This window comes from Charadrius vociferus, unplaced genomic scaffold, assembly GCF_000708025.1.
Source record: "Charadrius vociferus isolate BGI_N301 unplaced genomic scaffold, ASM70802v2 scaffold163, whole genome shotgun sequence".
Taxonomy (NCBI): domain Eukaryota; kingdom Metazoa; phylum Chordata; class Aves; order Charadriiformes; family Charadriidae; genus Charadrius; species Charadrius vociferus.
The window spans coordinates 5,827,548-5,839,523 of NW_009648332.1; the positions used below are offsets into that span (position 1 = coordinate 5,827,548).

Below are 11,976 nucleotides of genomic sequence, written 5' to 3' on the forward strand. Positions count from 1 at the left end.
TATTTCTGGGTTGAAATCAAGATCTTCTGGTCTGTCCTTTTTTTACTGAAGCACATACAAATATAATGAAATAGCCACCGTCATAGAGCATAGGTCTAGAATGATGTGGATTGTAAAATACATTCTGTTGCACCTATCCACTGGGTCCAAGAATAGTAAGAGGGAACGTGTACTCCACTTCTTGAAGGGGAAAGGTCCATACTCTGAAATGCACTCCAGGATGACATGGAGCATTTGCATGGTAGACATGGCTATTATGCCATATTAAAGTAATTTTGTCTTCTAAGAATGATCCTTAGAGATCTTGCTGCTTTTTCTGTGTCTGGATTCTCTAACATTTTTAAAGTATTTGATGTGTAGTTGTTTTGGAGCTGGTAATGGTCATATACTGATTTTAGATTAAAACATTTTCTTTGAAATTCTTCATGTGAAGAGCTGAAAGACACTATTTAAAAATGATCTTAAACTTGCTTGTGTAATTGTCCCTTCAGGTTACCAGGATCTTTCCTTCAGTTCCTGAACTGTCACTTGTTTTGGATGGGAGTTTCATAGAATCAGGACAATCGCCTAAGCCTATGGGGACTTCAAATGCTAAAAGTCTACCCTCAGCACTACACCAGCCTAATAAAAAGAAAGGGTGCTTGGCATCTACGTATTACCCCACCCAGCACTCTGAAGACAAACAAAACTTTTCTGCAAATATGGGAGATCCCTCTTTGAGGCAATTACCAAACCATTTAAACCAGAAAATTCCAACTTCAAGGCCTTCCAGGGGGAAGCAAGCTCTACTACAGCAGCAGTTGCACTGTAAGAAAGCTTGCCCTCAGTCAAGAAAAAGCTCTGGATCTTCCTCTCCTTCAACCCCTTGTAGTGGGCCTTCCCCAGATACATCTGTGCATCACCCCAGAAAGCCATCAGAAAGACTTGTATTAAATCCTGATGGAGTCACACAGCAGGGAGAGCATCCAATCAGAAGAACATCAGTATCCAGTTCCAAGCAGCTTCCTGCTGTTACGCAGCCAGTCCTCTACACATCTGCTTTTTCACCACAGAACTGCAGAAGACCACCAGAATTGCGAGTGCCAGTTCAAGTGCCACCTTGCTGTCCAGCCAGTGCATGCAATTGTCAGTTTCCTGCTTCCCTCCAGTATAATCCTGTAAACTCATGGCAAGGAATTGGTAAAATGAGCCCCAAACATGCAGTGGAAATCCAATCAGAGGTGGCTCAACAGAATCTATGTACAGTGCTCCATCAGAACATCATTTGTCCAAATATTTGCTGCAATCCAGGATATACCACAAGCAGCCCTATAAGCATGAGTTATCATGGGAAAATGGGGAACTGTTCTCTTGACAACAGCTTATCGCCTGGAATAAGACTGCCTTCAAGTGCAAGCCCCTCTAGTCCGCAGTTTTGTGCAGCCCACTCACCGTGCCTGCACATGCCTACTTCTAAAGCAGGATCAGATAATGGAATGATGGGATTATCTCCAGATGCATACCGGGTTCTTACAGAACAAGATAGACAACTCAAATTACTTCAAGCTCAGGTTTGTGGAAATGGCAGCTTTCTCCTCTGCCCTCTTAGTGATTATGCTTTGATAGTTCCCCTGCCAAAGGAATTAAATTAACTGTTGTCTATCCTTTTGGAACAAGAAAGCCTATCATACCAGCTGCAGTTTGGAGATGGACGGGGGTCCTGCTTAGCTCTGCTAATTGGTGTCCCTTAGATTAAACTATTTGACTCTTGCCTAACTAAATTTTGCATTTCTTTTTATTGTATTTCCATAACATGAAGGTTTCCCATTTGGCACGCTGTTTTATAATGCAAATCAATAAGCCTTCTGTATAAATGCTTTCCTATACATATGCTCACCTATGTAAAAAAAAATTTACTGCATAGGCTATAGACTTTGGAATTATTGTAAGGATACATGTGAAGCACAGAACATTCTCATGTGTTGCTTTGCCCACCTTCCACCCTGCAGCTTCCTGAGCTGTTGAGGCTATTGCCTTGAAAATTGCAGTTGTCTGTCTGCAGCAGACTGGCAGGATTCATCAGGTGTTTGTTGCCGCGCTGGAAAATTCAGCTTTGGAGGTCTTGCTAAGTTCTGTTTTGATACCAGGTTAAGTTTCTACAAAATATCAGCCTCTTGGCCTGCACTGCCGGCCCTGTATTTTGCAGGGTATGATTTGGGGCTGATGAGCCAGAATTTAAATACTGCTGCTGGTGAATGATAGGAATAGGAAAGTTGCTCACAATACGTATTTTTCCCACTTAAACTGGAAATTTAAGAACAAAATATGCTTTAGATACAGTTCCTGTATCTAAAATCAAGCTCTCAAAGCATGGGTTGTGCATGAGAGAGGGAAACCTCTCCTTATTGCACAAATGCAGCCTTCTCCGCTGTTACAGTATTTCCCCTTGGAGCTATGAACTAATGGGTGAACAGGGTGGTTGCAAACACTGGAGTGAAGATTGCCTGGGCAACCTTAATTGTATCATTTGAGTGCTTGGTTTTGTAATTAATACAAAATTGGTTTAGCACGGTGTATGGACAGTTGGCATATAAATGTTTGGCTGGTAAATCGGTCATAAGCTTCATATATGAATGAAAGGGACAGAGAATACTTCCAACAAGTGTAGTGTAAATGGGCTTTACTCAAGTTGTCTTAGTGTAGTTCTGCCAGCGTGCTTAAAACCTATTCTTTGCTAGCTCTGCCAACATCAAAATTGCTGGTTTGATTTATGCTGCATGCACTGCTGAGAACTGGAAGGTTATCAGGCTTCTGTGGCAACGCAGCCTGGATTTGAATCCAGACCTTAGAGGAGCCTAATTTAGTAATTCGCTTTTTCCTATTATACTTTATATTTTATTGTACAAATTATAACTTTATGATAACCGTTACAGATCCAACGCTTATTGGAAGCACAGGCTCGTCAGGCTTGTTCCTCTGAACCAGCTGCAGCTTTCCATGCTCCGCAGCCTGAGAAGCAAGGGGACTTTGTTTCTATGGAAACACAGTCCTCGCTGGGTTCTCACATGAGGAAAAGTGTGAGCATTGCTGTGAGCACAGGTAACGCTTTATTCTTTAAAAATAGACTGGCATCGCTTTTTCTGGATGTTTCTGTGATTTGTTTGGGCATGGAGGGAAGGTTTTGCAAAAATGCTGAACATACGCAAACACGCACCTAGACACAAAACCCAGTGAAGTTCTCTAGGTGTTACTTGCAAGTTCAGGCTGGAGCTACTTTTGTCTTTGGGCTGAAATGGCAGTGGTTGCCATCACTGGAAGAATTATTTTTCCAATAGCTTTAACAAGGTGTTCTATTTTAAATTGTGCCTTATTGAAAGACAAAAATCCACATCTTTTTTCAAATTAATACACTGTTTTGAAAAGTAATATCTTTTATCCCATCTGGTGTTCTATTAAATATATTATTGATGTTGTTTGTAAGTTTTGCATTTACATGCATGGAGAGGAGACTGCATTCACTTTAATTTTAGCAAGTTAGGCAGCTGTGTCTATAGAGCTACATATTAATGTATTGGTTCCTGTTAAATCCATGGAAATATTGTGGTTAATCTGGAGGAAACTTTCAAACTGGCTCAAGGTTGATGCATTAAAATGCTTTAATACAACCATTTATTTTCATCAAGTATGCTTCGGAAGAAACTAGGACTTGAGTGACGTTTTGGCAACTCTAGGCTGTTCTAAACCCTAAATCACTCTTAAAATGGTGGTGGGCAGGGGGGAATAAAAAAAAAAAAAACAGACCCAGAAACAACTGAATGTGAGGAAATGATTCCTCTAGCTTTACAAAGCCAAAGGGTCTCGGAAGATAGTAATGACTTTCCTTAAATGAGTAAATCTCTAATTCCCTTCTAGGTGCTAGCTTATTTTGGAATACAGCCTCAGAAAAACCAGATGACTCTATACCACAAGGCAAAAAAGAAGATGAAGAGATTTCTAAGGAAGACATAAGCATTTCAATTAATGCTGAACAAGATGCAAGTAATACAAGTATTGCTTCTTCCTTAAAGGTGGTTGACATGCCCAGCTTTGTTGACAGTATTCATCTTGTGGAAGAAGGAACTAATCAGAACACTCCCCAGTAAGTAATTAGAAATATCTTGTGTTCCCATAATAAGCTGAACTGCCTTTCGTAAGTTACTACTTTCATATTTTTTATTTTTTTTTCAGGAATTAGAAATAGTCACCCGACTTCAGTTGTTGTGTTCCTTCCTTTCTTTGTTTTTTAGTTATAGTTTGAATTGTACAGCTCACGAAAACACAGTTGCCTTTAGAGTCTGCGTTTATCAGTCATGCACGTTTAGCTAGCTTACCTATCAGCAGCAGATGATGGCAAAAGCTTTTAACTTGGAAAAGCATGTACAGGGCTGGCAGCATTCCCTTTCTTACCTTAAATCCTGAGGGAGAAAGGGGACCCTGATGTAGTTGGTTGCTTTCCTACAGTGGCTTTTCCCTGTCAGCATTCAGAACCCTTTTAATTCTGAGGAGCTGAGCATGAGGGGTTTATGATTATATGACTTTCTTGAATTTCTGTTTTACACATAATTACTTGGTGTGTAGTGAATGCAGGTACACCTTCACTGCTGTTAATTTAATTATTTTTAAGCTCAGATTCTTTACAGTGCAATGACTAATCTCAGAGTAATTTGGGAAGTGATTTAAAAATATTTTTAATTATCTGTATGGATGTTATTTTTACACAGGGAATAGCTCAACAATTTAGCACTTTTAATGATATAACATAATTACTTGGTGTGTAGTGAGATGGGGAATACCCTTCCAGTTAAATTAGGTCTCAAAAATAATCATATTGGGAAAGATTATGATAATTGAGCTATAACTTAAATATTCATAGTCCTTTATTAAAGTACTATCTGCAAACATAAATGTACTATCTACTACCATAAATGTCACTGATCCAAATCAGTCTTTTGAACATTGTATTTTAGAGAGATGCCATCATAAGGTTCTCTTCAACTTGGATTCATAAACCTGTAAAATAGCTGTATAAGTGTTCTATAGTAAGAATGTAGAGTGTCACCCAGATTTCTTTGAGGAGGAGGGGAACATTTTGGGGAATGATGAATAATTGCTAATGTAAAAGTAACTGATAACCTACATTGACTATCTAGTATGTCACGTGATTTAATCTTATCGCTTTCAACACAGGCAATTGATCAGTTGAGTTCTGAAATTCCCTTATCTTACACTTGTCTCCTGAGGAAGAACAGGAAAGGGGAGGAGGGTCACTTAAGGATCTCCTCGGGATGATAGTACTATTGATATGTCTGGTCTCCAAAGGTTTATGCGATGCACACACCAGCTAGCTGAAGGGGATGTGGACCATCACATTGTAACTCGTTCCAGAATATTTACACCTTTTATCTGGAAACTTCAGGATAGATTATGGTTTGTCTCTCACATCTGCTATTGTGAAATATTTCAACTAGGTGTTTGTTCTCAGTTCATGATACTCGGTGTGCATTGTGTATGTATGTACTTGTGCTGGTGTCTTTGAGAAGTTTTTCAAGCGTTTTTAAACTACCACAGCAATCTAATTATCAGTTACTCACCTTGGTAAAATCAGCTCTTTGAATAAGTCATGTTTCGGAACATATGGAAGATATTTACTCCTAAAGGCTTTTAATTGTCCATAAAAATGCTGAAAACCTAAGACAAACTCCAAATTGTTAATAACTTGCATTTCATCTGCTTTAAGGTTAAGTTCATAGAGTGTCATTGAGTTTTGACTAGTCCAGAGAAGCCATTGCCATTTTCAAATCATCTTTTGAAAAAACTAGTCAGGCTGTTGGAGTTTAATACTGTGAGGTGTATTTCCTCAGTCCTCAAATGACTTTTGTAAGAAAATGACTACAGAAAGCAGCAAAGCCTTAAGCAGCAGACAAACCAAGAAACGTTAGGATCTGTTTCCAGTACTCAATTTTTTTTTTACTTCTCTTCTGGTGTTTATGAAAAGATAAAGCACACGTAGTGATACTTGTGCTTTTTCTGTTTCAAGGAAATATCTAGCTATCTCGGTGTTCTCTTTCAGAAATGGAAACGTTTCCCAAGCACTTGTTCGCAGTTCAACCTCGGAAGAAAGTATTAGCGAGTCTTTACAGAAAGAACCAACAGAGGGAGCCAGCAACCATGTGGTGGTAACAAGTGAGCAAAGCTCAGAGCCACCCGCCTCGTTGCTGCCTCGGCATCCGTCAGAGGATCAGAAGCTTTACCAGGACTTACTGGTAATTCATTTAAATTTGATATTGTACACTGAATGCAACAGTGAGAACAGCACGCTGCTGAAGTGATGATGTGGTATTGGCATGAATGAAAATTGCGTGCGGTTTTCAAATTCACGTGTTAAGCTCTACAGAAAAGTTCCAAGTTTGTGGTTCTACATTTTTTAAGGTTATTCTGTACTTCACTCTTCCATGTGCATGTGGAGTACTGTCTAATAAATAATTCTTTAGTTCAAAGATAATGTCAGTTGTTAACGTCCCAAATTAGTGCCCTTTAAAATAGCACAGCATTTTACCTTCAAGTCCCTTAAAGGGCAAATACTTTAATCTTGAAGCATATCAGTATGTGATGTGGTTAAATTCAGAACAGACTCTTACAGAGAGCTTGAAATATAAGATATTCCAGTGTGTGGCTACACTGCTGTGAGTTTATGTGATTGCATCTGAACAGAATCTGAATTTGGCTTCTTTGTCAGAAGAAGCTGTTAACCCATCTAGTTGTATTTTAAGTTGCATAAGAATAAACCAGGATTTTCATTTTTGGCAACTCCTGCATGTCATGATCTTTTTGTCCACGTGGTCTCTCCCCTGTTCCCTTTTTCTGTAGGGCCAAGTAAACCACCTCTTAAAGTCATCAGAAGAGCAAGATCAGTTGCCTGTAAAATCAGGATTTGTTAATGATGATGGTCCTAAGTATCACGATATTGATGATAAAACAGAAATGGCTTCAGAGACTGACGTGGGAATGGTGGATAAAGAGAGTGTGATTAGTGCTACACTCAAGCAACTGAAGAGTCTTGGAGTGACAATTGACTCGCCTGGCAAAGCGAAGAAGAATACACACAAAGTGGAGAATGCCAGGTAAAATACTGGTTGTTTTGAGTAGTAATTTTTAGATCCAACCAAAAATGAGGATTGGCTCAATGAGCAAAGAGAAGGGGCTGTGTTCGCTGCCACTGGGGATTTGTTTGGCAACTTGATCCACATTTTCTGCAAAGATGAAACATTGGCTCGTGCTATGGGTATTTCAGATAGGTTTAAGAGCTCTGCTAGCAAAACTCAGATTATTTAAATATAACACAAGTAACTCTAGAGTATCTGGTGATTCTTAAAGTATTGTGTGTAGCACACAATTCCCTAGAATAATAACGAAGCTGCTTGAGTGATTTCAATCCTTTGGGCTATGTCAAAGTATTCCAGAGAAACACTGGACTTGGGAGGCTGAACGTTAAGTAGCTATATATTTTGTCACTGCTTCAGAACCTTTGACTTGCACTTCACCAGTATTAGTGAAATTGTTATCATGGCTTTGATGTATAATCAAAACAGGTTCCATCCTAATCACTTGTTATTGTGAGTGCTTTGACTTGAAACAGGGAGGCTGCAGTGGCTTGGGAGGGAAACAGGCTTGATGAAATAGAAGAAGACACAGAAGTAATTTCTGAAGAAGGTGTTTAGGGCACAAGAATTTACTTATGTAGCTGCGTAGGCATAGGCTGACTGCCTGGTACAGCTTCGCTTCCAAACTTGTCTTCTTCTTGATACTAGTATACAACTGTTAGGTAAAGAAAAAAATGTCTAACCATCTCCTAACAGAGGTTCTCTTCAGTTATGCGTCAAAAACTGCTTCTAGTCACACAGTTTTAAGCTCTTTTCTCTCCTCTTCCCTTGATTTTCATCAAGCATTTTTCTGGAATTTCTGGGCTACCTTCCTGGCTGGAGAGCCTGTCAGTGTTCTTTTAATGTCAATGATATGCTAATGAGTGAACCCATAAGACAAAACTGGAATTTTGGGGATTGTTTTCTTCCAACTTGGGGGAGTGGGGTGGGATTCTTCCCTCTGCCACGTTCATGACTGATAAACAATTCTGAGAAAAGGTCTACACCTCAGCAAAGAAGGAAACGACAGTGCAAATCCATAGCATAATCAGTGGTTGCTCAGCTGAGCCAGGAGTTTACTCTCCCTAAGCAAACTTCAGAATCTATGCTTGGTAAAATAGGAAGACTTTTAACTCTCAACACAAAGAGTTCGGGGTTATGAACTAATATATGATGCTTGTACTAAATGCACTGGTTTATAACCACTACTAGTGTACCAGAGCTTGTACTTTCAGCCTTTAAACTAAACACCTACACAAGAAATCGGTGTACCAAGCAACAGAATGAATGAACATTTCCCTTACTGAAGGATGTCTTCAAAAACTAGAACCTTGCAGGCTTCTGGAAACAGATACTATGTCGGAGTTTCTGTGAAAACTCTGGATGGAACTGGCATGCATTGGGAAAGAGATGTTCTTGGTCTCTCACTGGGCTTGTGTCTTCTATCTAGGTATAAATTTTGGGTTGGACTGCAGAATCTAATGTCTTAGCATCAGAGACATGTAATGTCACATTCACTGGTGAGGATAGACCAAGAGCTCAAACTTGCTTTAAAAACCAAAGCAGCTGTGAAACCTGCTAGAGGCAGGCTCTTCTTCATATGACGCCTGTGGTTAGCATTGAATCAGAAGGGAATATCATCAATTCTATAACACGGTGTTTGGATACTGTCAGTGTGAGTAGCTGGAGAGCTGCTTTTTAGTGTGCGCGGAACGTTATGGTCTGAGCACTGAGCAACCTGATTGAGCTGTGGTGTTCAGAAGGAAGGAGAAATCGGTACAGTGAGCAAAATGAAATTATCAGATTATATTGTGAAATGCATACTTGTTCTGTAATGCTAAACTAACTTTTTGATGCTTTATTTCAGCATCTTAGCATGCATAAATCCTGAAGCAGTGGTTCCTGGACTAAATTACATGTCATTTGCCAATGTCAGCATGTGTGGCTTAACTCCTAACATTGTTGATCTGAGCATGGAAGCAAACGCTATAGCTCTCAAGTATCTCAGTGAAAATCAGTTATCTCGACTTTCTCTCAGTCGCTCAGGCCAAAGTCCTCCTGCAGATTTCTGTTTCCAAGACCTGTTGCATACAAATATGGACAAGAGCATGGTGGGTCTTAGCTTAATTTCACCAAATAATATGTCTTTTGCAACCAAGAAGTACATGAAGCGATATGGGCTGATACAGGGCAATGACAGTAGCGAAGACGAGGAGGAATTGCAGGTTCAAGATGGCAATTCTGGCACTGTCAAAAGCGAAAGCGTGCTGGACAAAAACTGTACCCCTGTGTTGGATGGCTTCAATCACTGGACTGAATTATCCAAAAGAATTGATGGAAGATTTCCCATTCATTTAAAAAGTCACAGCAGAGGGTTGACTACTAATGCTTCTCCACCAGAATTGAACAGCCCTGTGTTAAGAAATATTACAAATGAAATTTGTCCTCCCAGAGCAGATGAAGCAGATGAAGACTCGGTTCAGGTTTTAAAGGATTTAAAATCAAAAACCAAATTGTTACCTGGGAGGGTTGAATTCACTGAACAACCTGGCAGGAAAGACGAAGGAGATATTCGGGTCTTCCCTGGAAATCTGCATACTCCAGCTCTTGAAACGTTAAACCAGTCGAACAGCATAAATTCTGTTGGCACCATTCTTGATGTGAAACAACTCAGGCAGTTGCCAAAGTTGTTCTGAACATCCCCCGCGATGGCTAGCAACCGCTGTTTCAAATCTGAGAGAGACCTCTGTCAAAGATTGCAGGAAACCAAGGATTAAGCTGTCTTTAAGGAGGTCGCTCTCTTGTAGCAACGTAAAACTTGCAGAACTGAGTTGTTCAGCCCAGGTTGGGGACAGCCACCACTAAATTCCTGGTTGACTCAGTGCTGAGCAGCACTGAAGTATGTGTGCACTTTTGTTTACAGTTAGGCGTGATTTTAAAGTATCTAAAAGGTGAATCAACTTGAGCCCAAGGTGTACTCTTAATCTACTTTTAACAACGATGCTTATTTAAGTGTTCTTCTTTTGACTTTTTTTTTTAAAACACTGACTTTTACATGTTTGTGCCAACTGTGAGCCATCGACACTGTGTGTGGCAGAGCAGGGGTAACAGAGCTAAAGCACTAATTTCTAGAAATTTGCTGAAATGGTTGGGTTAATGGGGGGAAGGGGGGGTGTCTGGTGGGAGGGGAAGTGTAACTGTGGCTTTACTTTGTGTAAAATTATTTTAAATTCAGCCAAAAGGGCATGTATAACTCTCTGTATCATGAAATTTTGGAAGGAAATTGGAAAAACCTAGCACTTTTAAAACTTTTGTGATTTTTTTTTTTTTTTTTTTATGAATGAATGTTTTCTATTTATTTAAGAAGTACATATTGCTCCTAAAGGTCAAAGATTCCATTAAAAAATAATAATAATCTTTAGTTGTCTGATGTAGCCTTTATTTAAAACACTTGCCACTTCCCAGTCCCTGTTTAGAATGGCTAACAGAGAGTGTGAGGGCATCACTTGCTACTGAACGCTTCAAGAATTGCAGCACTGGGTGGTGGAGTAAGCAAAAACAATTGATTTTTCACTTTCTTCTGTGTAAACATACAAACACTCTGTGCTGAAGCACTACAGTCCATTAATGAAAGAGCCCTTTTCCATCACCTTGTCATGACAATATTCCACAAATTGAGGAATTCAGTTATTTATTAAGGGTTCCATTTCTGTTACGACTTTGACTTTTCGTCATTTTTTTTTTGGTGCAGTAGATATTTTTGTGGTTAATAAGTGTTGTCAGGGACACAGTCACCCCCTGGTACTGGAAACCCCAGGTGCCCAGTGCTGGCTGGGACAGCTCTGCCCGCCTTTGGGGAGGACAGAGCGCAGCGAGTGCCGCTGTGCTGTGATGGTGCCTCTGTCCTGACCTCTTAGTCTTGGAAATGAGACGCCAGTGCTGGAAGCGGCAGTTCATTCCCATTCCCACCATTCCTGAGGGGAGGACAGTGTGCAATGACAATCCAGCCATCTGTTTTCGCGCCGGCTGTAGCGCATCAGCATGCTTTAACGGGAGTTTGAACAAACTTTAATGACGGTGTTGTCTCAACAGAAGTTCAGCCTGTGGTGCTGACCTTGTCTTTCCTGCTCCCAGAGTGTTAAAGTAGAGATTAAAACACCCCTTGCTGAAGTCCCAGGCCCTTCCCCTTCAAATCCAAAGGGCTGCACTGTTGGTTCATGGTACATTTGAGTGGGTGCTAATTAATTTATTACAATGGCACGAGAGCCTTTTCCAATATCTATCGCCCTCGTGGCCCTTTGTGGATTAAGAAATAGGGGTGAAATAAGCCATTTGCTATTTCAGGGCGGGTACAGAGAGGGGACGGCAGCAGCTCCCTTCAAGCCGTGTCAGAATTTCTCCCCTCTCACGCAGCCTCTTCCATCAACAACAATATTTGCTTCCTTTCAGGAAAGGTACTGCTTTGCTGTGCTGAAAACCAAAACCTTTCTCAGTCCCTGAATCTCTTCTGGATCAGGCACAAGCTTATTATCTGGCAGCATGTTTTCTGCTGAATCAGTCAGAAAATAGTTAATGTTTTTGAACATTCCAGTGAGATGAATGAGGCAATTCATACCTCTGAGCTATTGTTGTAGGGTTTTGTTCTTTGTTTCCTATTGTAAAATGTCTGGAAACACAGGAAGATGACAGTTGTATTGGTTAATATTTTAAAGACTTTCTTCAAATGCTCGAGGGCTAGAAACAATTTGAAGACAAAAGCCAAACCACTTGCACACAGCCCAGGACAAGGGTGTGGTGTTATATTAAGTTACACAAATCA

At 40.2% G+C, this 11,976-nt stretch overlaps 1 protein-coding gene across 1 annotated transcript in view; it reads left to right on the top strand.

Moving 5' to 3' along the window:
• STIL (SCL/TAL1 interrupting locus) overlaps positions 1 to 9,853 on the top strand; it is an 18,450-nt gene extending 8,597 nt beyond the window's left edge. The window contains exons 10-13 of the mRNA XM_009884836.1: positions 500 to 637; positions 6,089 to 6,281; positions 6,886 to 7,139; positions 9,025 to 9,853. Coding sequence (XP_009883138.1) covers positions 500 to 637; positions 6,089 to 6,281; positions 6,886 to 7,139; positions 9,025 to 9,853 — 1,414 coding nt within the window. The remainder of the gene's footprint in view (positions 1 to 499; positions 638 to 6,088; positions 6,282 to 6,885; positions 7,140 to 9,024) is intronic.
• Positions 9,854 to 11,976: the final 2,123 nt, after the last annotated feature.